Source organism: Netta rufina (assembly GCF_964035555.1).
Source record: "Netta rufina genome assembly, chromosome: 9".
Taxonomy (NCBI): Eukaryota; Metazoa; Chordata; class Aves; order Anseriformes; family Anatidae; genus Netta; species Netta rufina.
The window spans coordinates 21,861,234-21,874,199 of NC_140132.1; the positions used below are offsets into that span (position 1 = coordinate 21,861,234).

The 12,966-nt window shown below is 51.5% G+C and overlaps 1 protein-coding gene across 4 annotated transcripts in view; it reads left to right on the top strand.

Moving 5' to 3' along the window:
• Positions 1 to 12,966, top strand: part of TNIK (TRAF2 and NCK interacting kinase) — a 139,508-nt gene that overhangs the window by 31,842 nt on the left and 94,700 nt on the right. Inside the window, exon 3 of one of the 4 annotated variants that reach the window (XM_084292415.1) lies at positions 8,816 to 8,891. The exons of the other annotated variants lie outside the window; for them this stretch is intronic. Coding sequence (XP_084148541.1) covers positions 8,816 to 8,891 — 76 coding nt within the window. The remainder of the gene's footprint in view (positions 1 to 8,815; positions 8,892 to 12,966) is intronic. 4 annotated transcript variants of the gene reach the window in all.

The following is a 12,966-nucleotide window of genomic DNA, read 5'->3' on the forward strand; positions in this document are numbered from 1 at the left end:
CGAGGAGGAGAAGCACTTGACCCCTTATAGCCACTGAAGTAGCTTCAGATGTGGAAAGCTGTCTTCATATTCCCAACTGAGAGTGACCCCAAATGAAAATACCTCCCCTGAAGCAGAGCAGGGGAGGTCCACGTGCACATCAGGTGCTCTGGACCTGGCGCTTCTCCTCTGCCTAGGGAAATCACCGCAACCAAGCAAAACCTGCGGCTTTCCATTCAAATTGGGCTCCTCGATGCAAATCTGTCTTGCAAAAACATCCAAGGAGCCTAGGGTTTCTTCCATGGAAGACAAATATGTTTGCAGATCTCAAGTGTTCTGGGAGCTGCGGGCGGTGTGCTGGGGTTGCTCGTGCATAGGCTCTCCTCCTGTGCGGCAAGACACGAGCTGGTGCTGGAGTCCTCGGGTCTGTAAACCCCCGGGCGGCTGGAGACCTCACTGGTGCCTGGTACAGAGCTGACCTTTCATTTTGCTAGCAGAAAATGATGATTAACCTTGAGCTCAGCAGACTGCACTTAAGATTGTGCACCCTAGCTGCTGGATAAAAATAGACACAGAAGCTGGAAGGGGGGAATATCGCATCTTTTAAAGATTATCTGTGTGCTATTAATGTACCAGTCACCAGGCCTGATGCTGAGCTTGTGGAAGCTTTACCTGCATAAAAATACGGGATATGGAGTACAGCGACCTCCCAGGTGTTCATCCTTCTGGTACGGAGCAAACCTCGCCTTCTCCAGCTGCTGCCCCACGCAAACCAGTTTTATCAAAGGAGCACAGTGGCTGTTTATAGCCTAAAGCAAGCAGCAGAAGAATAAGCTACTATGGTTTTCAGGATTCTGGTGCAAAATTCTTTCTGGATTTCCTGGCACTTAGTTATTAATGAGACATTTGTGCTGTTTGCTTAAAAACCTCCCAGCAGCTAGCACATGTGCGCTATGCAAATTATTTTCGGTCTGGTTAAATACTGTTTTTCTAGGAAGGGAAATAACTGACATTAGTAGAGGAAAAATAAGTAACGTTAACCCTCTGTAGGTCCTTCCCTCATTAATTATTTTGGCCGTTTGGCTCTCGCGGCAGAATCGCGTGCTTTGCTGTTGTTAGCAGGCTGGAGGAGTTCGACAGCGATTTGGGACCTCTGCTTGAATAGTCACGTACCCCAAGTGCATACTTTGGGTGGCAGTGGTCCAGGAATCTGCCAGCGTCCTAATTAACACACTTTTTCAATGGACAATATTAATATTCATACTATTATACTGTAAAATGAGTAATTTGAATAGACAGAGTGTCGTGCACTCTCTTGATCTCTTGTGGATTAACCTACAAAAGGCCATTGGCACTCGTTCTTACAGGCCTTAATGGGTACGAAGGCTTCTCATAAAACTGCACGAAGCTGAGGTGCCTAAAAACGGGTAGCAAATCCAGTGCATTGGGTAGGGACGCTGATGTTTTGTTAGAGCAGCCACCGGGCTGTGAAGGAAAATGTTTGTAATAGATGAGCACCTCGGGATGATGGAGGAGGGAGGCGGCTCTCCGGGGTGACGGCTCCCACAGCATCCATCTAACTGATGTCAGCCGAGCTGCAGTAATGGAGAGGTTCCCCAGCTGGGCCGGGGCTTAGAGGAGAGCAGTGCGGAAAGGGAGAAAGCAAATAGATGTTTGACTGGAAAACAAAGGACTTGGAAGGCCGGTCATGTTTTATTGATGCCCACCATTAGGGGCCACCACAAGATGTACTGCCGATCCTAGCAAAAGGAATGGAAGCGCAGCAGAGACCATGAAAGAAAGCAGATTCCCCAGGAGGAGACAGCAGAGGCACTGCTGAAGTAGAAAACGATGTATTTAACAAACAGGCTAAGGGATGTGAGGATTGCAGGGTATGTTCAGGTAAGCACCTGCTAATTTACTGAGGTATCCAGATGACTGCATTCACCTGGGATCCATGTCCCAGGCACAAACCGTCCTTTAACAGACTCCTTCCATCTCCCCCAAGATCTAGTTGACCTTGAGTCCCCAGTGAAGGAGAAGCTGGCTTCAGGGTCCATATTAAGGAGAAACAGCTACTGAAAAAAGAAGCCTCAGCACGTCTTCAGTTCAGCATTCAGGATTGAGGAGGCACGGCCTTCGTCCCCCTGTCTGGGGGGAGCGAGCTTTCCAGTGCTTCACCCTCTAAAGAAATTTTGGTGCTGCAAATATGGGGTAGTGCCAAGGAGAGAGGCCCTTTTGGTGGCAAGATCTGTCTGTGGTCACTGCAAGGTTTGAGGTGTTACAGACATCGGTTTGCCTTAAGCAGCAGAGGCTGGAGAAGCCTACTTGAATGCAGAATAGGGGGACGCTAACAAATGTTATTTTGCTTCAAAACCCCTCGGTTTGGGCTCAGCTGAGGAATGAAATCACATTTAACAGAATCAGGGGGATACTTTTAAGAAGTGATCAGAGCAAGCTGCTGCTTCAAACCTGGTCCTGAAGATCGATCTTGTGCCACAGGGATCTGGGGGAGCTGTGGTGCCTTGGGAGGAACGCCTTGAACCTGCTCGCGTCCTCCATGGGATGTGTTTGTGTTCCCACAGCTACCAGCTGGAGAGCCACAGCAGGGGCATTTAGTCTTGCTGGCTCTGTGAGCTTGATTTAATAAAAAAATCTATAATAATTAAGGTGAAATGACAAGAAAAAGAATGTCTTAAACCCATGCCAGAGGTTAGTGCACAAAGGAACCCACTAGCGAGGTTTGAGACATCAGGCAGGCTTTGGCTGGGAGATAATGGAAAAATTAGAGGCTTTTAGAGCCTGGGTCAGTGTCATGAATCAAACACTAAAACCTGCTGCTTTCCTGCAGCTCTACAAGAACTATCAAGCCTCCTTAAAGGAGTTCCTACGACCAAGTGAGTGGAAAATAACGAGGCCTTGTGACATCCTGGGGCTGCAGCCCCGGTGGCCGTGGGGCAGCATCCCCGCCAGCTTTCGCTCCCCATCCCCTTGAGCAGAAGAAACTTCAGCTAGCAGAGAAACCGCAAGCTGAAAAAGGGAGGGGAAAGAGAAACATTTATTTATATATTTTTTTTCTAAAGAAAAGGGAGGGCTTGATAAATGGGAGGCAGGAGGGCAGGGGCAGCGCTGGCGCAGTGCCGTGACTCATGCTGCTCCTCTCCTGACGTGCACGCAGTGCTGCAGCATCGCTGCTGGTATTTGGTCAGGTCTGAGCCCCTGCAGAGATGTTCTCCTCTGTGGGGTGTGGGGGTGACAGCAGTGGTGCTGAGGAGGGTGCCCGGCTCCGGGACAGATCCTCCTGCTGCTCGTGCCGCCCGTCCTTGTTGCCAGTTTGTAGAAGCACTGACGCTGTGCTTGCTGCATTTACGCTTCCCTCTTTTGAGAAGTGCTTTTGTTGTAACTGATTATTTTTGTGCCTTTTGGAAAAAGTCCCAAAGAAGGCCTTAAAATAGAGAAATCGGATAGATTTAAGTATTTTTGAGGGAAGCTGGGGAAGTATTCTGCAGCCTGTTCCACGGCCTCTTCACGATTGCTGTGAGGTGACAAGCAACTTCCTTGTGAATAATCCCCAGCTACATTCAAAATACGGGTGGTACACATCCGTGTAGCTGCATACTATGAAGTCTTAATCGTGCTGGCTGCTGGCACCCAGGGGTGTTTGTGTCCATCACAACACCAAGGCACGAGGCAGGACTTCTTGCTTTCATTTTATCTCCTATCTGACAGGGCTGGTGTTAGCCGGGCCAGGCTTGAAGGTCAAGTTTCAGCTCCAGCTGAGCACTGCACGCTGTTTTATTCAGCCGAGCTTTCCAGGGTTTACTGCTTCAGTCTCCAGGCTCAACCTGGTTTGAAAGTTTCCATGGAAATGATTTTTCTCCTGTTTGCAGGAAGGACATTTTCTCCAAGATCCTTTGCTTTGATGATGGGGGAAGAAAGCTCTTATAACCCCCATTCAATATGATGGTTTCCTGATATCCTTGCAGAAAGAACATGACATTTTATTTTATATTTATTTTTTGTTTGCTTTGGTTTTAATCTTGTCCCAGGATGCGTGTATACTTGCAATAACAATCTTGGAGATGTGCACTGGTCTTGTGCTTCGTTCTCCATTCCGGGGCTCTGCTTTCTTTGTTTGTAATGTTTTCTCTGTAGCGGGAGCTGCTTGTTTCCCAGCCGGCTCCTGAGGACAGATAACGAGAGCTCTTCCAATCTCCCCTTTCTCAGCAAAATGCCTTTCCCTGCCTCTGCCCAGTGGCCTGAGGCCAAGGACTTGTGCTCCCCGAGCAATGTGGGAGCGCCCTTTGTGGGCCTGCTGATGGGCAAGGCCTGCTGAGGTGACCGGGCCCTAGTCTGCTAGGCCGCGACTTGAAAGCACAAAAAGGAGCTGCTTATTTCCTAACTGCTGATATTTTGGCAGACTTCTTCCTTCCTGAGAGCCCTGCGAGCAACCTCTGCCCTGTTGCAGAGCAGCCAGGGAGCAGCATGGGTGCAAGGGCTGTGTCTTCAGCCAGGTCACTGCAGTGGTTTGGGAGAGAAGCCTGGTACGGGCACTGCCTTGAGCACTACCCTGGTGTTAGGGTTGGCCTGTTAAGATTATCAAAACGTGTATTTATTTTGAACAGAACAAGCTATCTGCTTGCAGCCACTGTTAACTTGAGTTCCCTGCACTTTTAGGACTTTGGGGCTGTGGTGAGGCACCCAGCCTGGGATTCCCTCAGGAATGAGACCACCTCTGCCACATGCATTGCAGTTATTTAATGATTAGTAGCTCTGTGTCGTCTGTGTTAGTGATTTACGTGCCCCCCAGTGTATGGACAGTCCTTCTGAAATCAGGTGGGGCTGCTTGGGTGTCTAAGGGTAAGCGCCGTGGGAGTTTTTGTGCCTATGAGCCTGATTCAAGCTGTGCTCCTCTTTATTTTACTGGAGGTTTGTTTGGCTGCCACGTGGCCAGGAGACAAAATGACAGGTTTTTCTCTAACAAGACTGCATAGGTGCATAAGTCAGGGATGAACACATGGAGAAGAAGGCATCCTCCTCTTTTGGGCAGCTGGTGGGGTCTGGGTGGGTTCTGGCCATGGTGGTGGTGGAGCAGACGCTGCCATCGATGCTTCTGCGGGGACGGGGAGATGGTGCTGGAGGGGAAGCAGAAAATCCCGCAGTGTTTTGTGTAAGAATCACTCCCCATTGCTGCTCCAGCACTAGTTGAGTGTGATGGAGAACAGAAAGCCAGCAGATTATTTCAAATTCCTTTTTTTCTCTGGAGACCAGAGGGGGGAGGAAAGTCATTTTCAAGCCGTCAGAGCTGTATAAATTACCCAAGAGCGGTCGGCTAGGAGGGAGCACGGCGTGGGAAGGCAGAGGGGTTATTTCTGCCAGCACAGCTGCCCCCATGCTGGGGTCCTGCTTCTCCTCCTTGCACCCAGCTGGGGTGCGTGGTGGCTGGGTGACTGCTGAGTTGTGATGAGGACCATCACCCCCATCCCTGCCCAGCTCTGGGGGGATGGAGCAGGCCTTGGAAAACAGCAGGGCTGCGTTACCTAAAGCAATTAACTTCCTTCATTCGGATCTTCCTTTGGCTCTGGGCTGGCATTTGCATTCATGGCCTTTTCTTCCCAGGTTGCTGCGAGATTTGTGCCGATGGGTCCCTTTTGGAGAATGCCTATAGCAGAAATGTGTTTTGTTATCCCTTGGAGCTGAAGGCCATAAAGAACAGAGTGACTTTAATGAACAGACCTTGCAGAATCACCACCTTGAAGCTCTAGCCGCTCATGTGAATCAAAACCTGCTGAAAGTAGGTCATATAGTAAAAATGAATTAGGTTTACTTCACATTTTATTGACTCTGCCAGTTTTTCATTCACAGAGTCTTGTAGTCAGGAATATATCCTGCCTTTTTAATGCTAGGCTTGGGTAAAAAGGGCAAATGCTGTTCTTTATTCTCACCCTTTGAGCCTACGTGATTGAGGTTGTCAAAGATGTGATGGATGCACTTTCTCTTTGCCCTGTTTATTATTTTATTCTTCTTCATTAGAGAACTGCTTAAGCAATGACCAAGTTCCCATATTATGTTCACAAATGGGAATTCAGGCCAATCCAAAACATTGATGCAACGCCTAAATTCTTCTTACAACTTCCATGAAGGATCCAAGTGGTGTCGTGGTGACTGTGCAAGCAGGTGGATTGCCCTGCAGTGCCCCTCATTTATGTGATTCACTTCGATTACCCAGGAAGAAGCACAAATAAAAACCATTTGGATGCTTGTTTTATAGGTGTGGGCTCCTGCGTGCAGAGGAGGAGCAGGGACCCAGCTGTGCCGAGGCATTTGTGGAGGTGTAGCAGGAATGCAGCAGCCTGTTGCAGTCCTGGGAGTCAGGCTGGAGTTTGCTGTTTGTACCTGGCTTGCATTTATCGAGCCAGCAGTAGTTTGGCCCCCTCTTGTTAGTTTTGGCAGCGTGGGACTCCCGCAGCAGCGTGTTGCTTCCCAGAAACCCCAGAGGATGGGGCAGGGGGAAGCTGGTGGCTTCGGGCGCTGAATAGCCAAGTATTTGGGAAGGTGGGAGCAACACTGCGTTCGTGTTACTGGAACAGCCGGGGGCAGTGATGTGGGGGTTCTCGGCCGATCCGCGCTGAATGCCCTCGCTGTCCCGGGGCTGTTGATGTGGCACACCTGGCTGGGCGCAGTCCTGCTGTGGAGGTTTGTGCCTCGGAGGCTTCAGATAACCTCCGTGCTGTGGTTTCGTCTCCCCTCCCCTTGGTAAGTGCAGGCAAACACTTTTTTTTAATTATTTTTTTAATTTTTTTTCCCTTAGAGCTTAGGTTTGGGGGCCTGAGCCACCACCAGAATGAGCACCCGCATTCCTGAAAGGAAAACCAGGCTGAACAAGGGGGCTGCTGTGATGGCAAACAAATCCCAGAGATTTGTGGTGTCCCGGTGCGTATCACAGTGGGGCTGTTGCTCCTCAGCTGGGGCTGGGGGCAGATGTGCCCGGTCCGAGGCAGGAGGTCTGGCGAGGCTCTGCAGCAGCAGGCACGTGAATCGGAGCGTGGCTTCAGGTCGTGCTGGGAGGGGGAGTGAGAGCCCCAGCACAGTAACTCATTCTTCAAGAGGCTTGGCCAGCATCCAGGACGTCACGCAGCGAAGCTCAGCGAGCAGGAGGGATGGGTTGGAGCAGCAGAGGCTGCTGATGAATGGGGGCAGCGAGGACAAAGACTCTGTGCTTGATGCCCATCACCAGCAGCGCTCGGGGCTGGCTGTGCTGCTCGTTCCTATCCCTTTTTGTAAGGTTAGGATTCATTTGCACGCTGTCGGGATGACAGCGGAGGGCTTTAATGACACAGTGGGTGTTATAACCCTGACGTAGGTCTCCGCCTCCACTGCTGGTGCGGTGGCTGGGTGCCTCCTGGGCCTCTGAACCGGGAATTAAATCCAGTAATTAGGATTCAGGAGCGTAAACAAGGGGGCACAGCTCCGTCAGTTTGTTGGACCGTTCGGTTATAGCTTGCAGCAACTTCTTTCAACACAACTTGTTGCGTGGAGGGAGGATGTCCTGCTGGTAAAGAAGGAAAAGGAAACTGGGGGCTAAACGTCCCCCGTCCTGCGGCTGGGGGCTCAGTTTGTAAAACGGGAGCTGCAGGAGCTCTCACCACGAGCAGGAAGATGGCACCGTGTGTCCTGGCGCTTGGTGTGAAGCCTGTGAGCAGCAGCAGGTCTGCTGCGCTTCCATCAGGCCCTGCGGGTGCTCGCTCTCACCTGATGGGCTTTGTTTCCCGGCAGAGTTTGCCTGCCTTTGGTCTGTGGTTTTAGGATCTTGTGGTCCTCCTCTGCCACGGTCTGCTGCTGGCTGGGGCTGGCTGTCCTCCTGGCGTTTCTGCTGGTCTGGAGCTGTGTTGGAAGAAAAGGATGGAGAGAAGGAAGAAAAGTTGGGGGATCCTGTGATGTGGTGTGTGCATGTGCTGTTCTTCATTGAAAACTTAAAACAAGAAGGCGCATAATGACACAGACTGGAGATTTTATCTTGTGTTTAGGATTTCTAACGTAGCTAAAACAGCAAATCTGTGAGTAAGGGTAGCTTCTCTAATGATTGATGATTTTTTCTTGTCCTGCCTTCCTGCCTCATCTGCCTGCTGTGGATGGTACATACTTTATGAGGGAACAGAATCCCCACTGATAAATTAGGATGTGTTTTGCAACCTCCTCTTTGCAGCTACAGCTAACTGCTTTGATCTCAGCTGCGGACCTTTAGCCAACAACAGAATATAAATCGTCCCTACCTACGGCTTCATAATTTGAAGAAATACAGCCTGCAACTGTCTGGGTAGGAAGTGAGAGTCCTCGCTGGTACCTCTGTGCCAGGGTGCCTGGGGAAGGCACAGCAGCGTACCAGTAGCCTCTGTGCTTTTAATTACAGCTGGAGCAGCCCCACGCTACCAAAATCACAGCTGGAAAAAATGAAACTGCTTTATCGTGGGTAATACAATGTGACCTACAGACGGAGGCCTGTAAGCAAACCACTCTTCTGCTCAAGAAAAGACCTTCATTGAGTATTATGCGCGTAATAAATCTTTCATTTTCTCTTAAGAAACAGTAATTACAGAAGCTTCAGCTGTGGTGGGTATCTGCTGCGGACAGTAACCGTCTGTCCTTCAGCACATCATCAGCATCTCGGTGATGGATGCTCGCGTGGACTGCAGCGGAGAGATAATATAAAATGTTGTCAGCAGCCTGTACTGGCAGCCCTTGCTCTGAGCCTTGGGAGCACAGATTGGGATGGTGCTCCGTGTATCGAGGAACGCATCTTGTTTGTCACACTTCCTTTTTTTTTTTTTTTTAACAGTTCCAGGGTATTTTTGCTGTCTGGCTGCTGGCTACTAGCGGTGAGCTCCAAGGAGATAAGCTTCACTCTTCAGCAGGTACAAAGCTGCCTCAGCACTCACACCAAAGACGGATGACCCCTTCCGTTGCTTCGCCAGCAAAAGCTGAGCAAGAAACCCCAAGGGGATCAGTGGGGGCTGTAATCCAGTTGCACCGCCTGGAACTGGGTCACGGGAAGGGGAGGCGATGGGAGCCTGGAGCAACGCCAGGTCACGATCGGCTGCCCTTCGCCTTCAACTCTAACGGGCACCAACTGTCCTAAAACACTTGGGGATCGTTACGTGTAACAGGAGAGGAGATGAAAAAGGAATTGTCTTAAATGTACATCTTCAGTAGGGCTACGGTGGGTAATGATGGGTGTGCGTGGAAGCAGCCAGGTGCCGGGGAAATCAGCCCAGTGTAGCTGTCTGTAGTAGTGGCTGAGAGCTGACCTGCTGCACGTGTTGTCGAAGGGCTTCTGGTGCTGGGTGGCTACCTTCTGAACATACGGCCTTGGAGGGGTCCTTTTTATTTTTTATCACCCCCATTCGTGCAGCTGACGCTCGAACTGTGAGCTTCGTGGAGCTTTGTGAGGATTCTCTCTCCCAGGACACGGCAGTTCTGCCACGGCATCGCTTCACTTCCAAAAATTGTCTGGGGGGTTAGTTCCTGATAGAAACTGTTGTGATAAGCTGGTCTTGAGCAGAAACAGAAAAATAACTGCGATAAGGTCTGGATGAAAAAGGAAATGTTGCCAAAACCTCGCCAAGTGCAGGTTTTAAAAATACACTTCTTCAGCATGGGTTTGTTGGCCACCAGGCTCCAGCGATGGTGGAGAACAAAGCACAAAGCACACGTACACAGGGTTCTTCGGCTGTAACAGTGGATTCTTTAAAAAATTATATATATTTCTGGACTCAAAATGCATCTAATCTTTACCTCCTTAACATATACACCTTTGAGACAGATGTAAAAGCGGAAAGGATTGCAGAGAACTCCCTCTTTCAAGTAAGCCACTCCTGCAGATGTCCCTCCCGGGCCCAGCCGTGCCCCTGCAGGAGCCCTGCCTGGCCTGGGAGGATTGGGGGCAGCTCCAGCGCCTGCTGGCTGAGCCGGACTCCACGCCTGGATTTAGCGCTGAGGAAGATAAAAGGATAAGGGGATGGAGCTAGGTGAACTTGGCAGCTATTTTTAATTCTCAGACCGGTTCTTGAGAAAGCGTTTCTTGAAAAGAATTACAGCCTCGTTTTGATGGCTGGAGGTCTGAATTTCCTGACAGCTCTCACATTTTTTTCCCCCTGTCTCAGTGCTTTATAGCCCCGGGTGAGTTGGGTTGCGCTGGCGAGAGGTGCCTGCAGCCTGGAGAGGTGAAAGTTGTGTCTCGCAGGAGGCTGGGGTTGATCTGATCGCGCTGTAGTCTTACTAATTACAGCACCCCTTTGATTCACTTACAAGGCGGACCGAGTCGGGGTCAGGGTATCAGGTTGTGCGTGCTGCCTGCCGGGGCTGCCAGCTCCTAGCACGGGCTTTCCCATGCAGGGTTCACGTGCCTGAGACTTGAAACCATCCTGATAAACATTTCAGGGATACGCAGGCCTCCATCAGTGCCGCTGGGGGCTCTGCCAGGCTCTTATCTGTGGGTCTGGAGTTTTAAAAAGACCCCAGTTGGGCAAGCAGATGCTGTGCTTCGACCCTGTGCTTTCTGTTATTCACCTTTCCCTCAATGAAAGCAGCCACGCCAGGAGCGTGCTGCGTCCCGCGGTGCTGCTGTGGAGGTGTGCTGAGCCCTTCCTCTGCCCGTCTGCTGGAGCTGGAGTCGCCGAGGCACCATTTCCTCGCTGTTAGCTTAAATCCCAAGGAGAGCCGCATTGATCCCCGCAAATAAGTGTAAGTGACTCGCTGAGATGAGATCCTAAATAATTTACTCCTGGAGGAGCGCTCTGTGTGCTCCGTGCGGCAGTGGGAAGGAGGGGAGTGGGGCATTCCTGCACGGCGGCAGGGTAAGAACAACATCCCTGCTTCTGTGTCGGTGAGACGAACAGATCTGGCAGGTTGTCTTCATTTTTATTCTACCTCATGGCTCTTCTACTGCTCTGCTCCGTGTCCCATTATCCGGTGTTTTTCTTCTGTCTGGAGCAGAATCTGGCCTTGCCTTCGTGGCTGGGGACAGAGGAGCTCCTGGCATTTCCTGAGCTGATTCGTTTTGTGCCACGCTGATGCGTTTAGGCTGACTGGGCTGCAGTGGTTTGGTAAGGAACTGGGCATCTTTCTGAAAGGGCTTTCAGTAGTGAGGCCTTGTGACTTTTTTTTTGCCGTTTAAGCAATTGAACTGCAGTCTTGAGAAGCCTTTGTGGAAAACTGAGCTTTTGGGGTTTCCTTGCTGCAGGGCGTAGTCAGATAACTGAATACCAGGGCTGCCCTGATACACCATGGCTCTGTTGCTCAACGCTTCACCCGCTAATTAACCAGCGGATCTTAACTAATCTTCACAAGCCCCCTCCCCTTCTGAGGCAGCTCAGGGAGCGCTGCTATCCCCGGTCACAGAGGGGGAATTTGAGGTAATGAGGTTAACGGGCTGCCTGAGGCCGCGGCAAGGAGCTAATTCAGAGCGGGGCTCCCAGCCGGGCAGCTGCTGGCACACGCGTGTCAGCAGCCCCGACCCCGATGCCGGCAGCGTGCGGAAGGTGATCACAGGCTTTGATTTGCAAAAAACAGACGGACAGAAGGGACCAGGAGTGGGATAGCTGCTCTTACAGCCCCCTGAAGGACGGAGCCATCCCTTCCTCGCCACTGGTGGTAGCAGCGGGGCCGGGCTGTACCTGTACTGCGGCAGCAGATTGAGAAGTCGTGGGCAGACGATGAGGCTCCTAGATGGAAGAATGCCTCCTGGAATTCAGATACAGTCACTGCTATAGCAGAGCATTAAAATTATGTTAGCCCTTGTTTTTATTGTTTTTATTATTTTTATTTTTCTCCTCGCTGCAGCGGTTTGTGCACAGCTTTCGCTGCCCCTGGCTGTGCCCCGGCAGACAGGGCAGCTCGGGGAGCTGGAGTTTGAGCTGGAGATGCCAAGGGTGGCTTTCTGAGGGACGGCATCCAAACGGGAAGGCCAGGAGGAGGAGGAAGGCCTCTCTCCTAACATATGGACTGTATGGGGCCCAAACCCACAGCTGGCAGCACCCACAGCGTGCGTGTTGGCAACCAGCGTGGCCCCAAAACGGAGGAAAATGGTTACGGGCTGTGGCTCGCAGTGAGATTGCAGGTTTCATCCCCTCCTTGCCATGCCTGGGACTGAGACCAGGCAAAGGCAGCAATACTTGGCCCCAAACAGGCCCAAATCACCCCGAAGTGGGGTTTCCAGGGCATGAGGGTGGCATCTGTCCTGTGGGCAGTGCCTGTCCCCTCTGCCTCGCAGCCGGGCCGCGGCAGTCCGCCGGGCGTGCTGAGCACAGAGCATCTCGGCCGCTCCTTTCAGGGTTTATTATTTTTAGACGGAGCAGAATATGGGAATGTGCTGAGCCGGCTCCTGAGCCCTGCCAAAAAAAGAACATCCTTCAGGCCTCCTGTAACTTCCAGCCCTGTCTCACCGCACAAGAGATCCACCTGGAGCCGGTAAGTGCGTCGGGCACACGAGGCTCCTGTGCCACAGCCCTTGGGTATGAAAGGTATTTCAGGAGTATTAGAGGGGCTCTGTCAGAGCAAACACCAGGCTTAAAAAATAAAGCAGATGCTTCACACCCAGAGAAATGTGCAAGTCAGAGCTGCTTCGCATTGTTCGGGGCCAAATTCCGCCAGCTGTGTTTGCATTGGGGTGCTCAGCACTTCGCTGGGCACCGCACAGATCTCTGGATGAGCTGGCCGAGCACACGGTGTCATGCCCAAAGCAGCTCCTGGTGTTCCTTCTCACAGTGTCCTCTCACCCCTGCAGCCCAGCAGCAGCTCGGAGCAGCGATGGCAAAGAGCTGGCTTGCTGTGAGGAATTCGAGGCTTTCCCAGGAGAGGGGCCGTGCGTGACGCACACCTCCAGCTATGCCGCTCTGTGCTCGGCCCCCGCAGCCCGCAGATAAAATCCTGGCTGGGAGTAAAGACAGGCACCAGAAGCACACCCGGGAGTTATCTCAGGTGACGGTATTG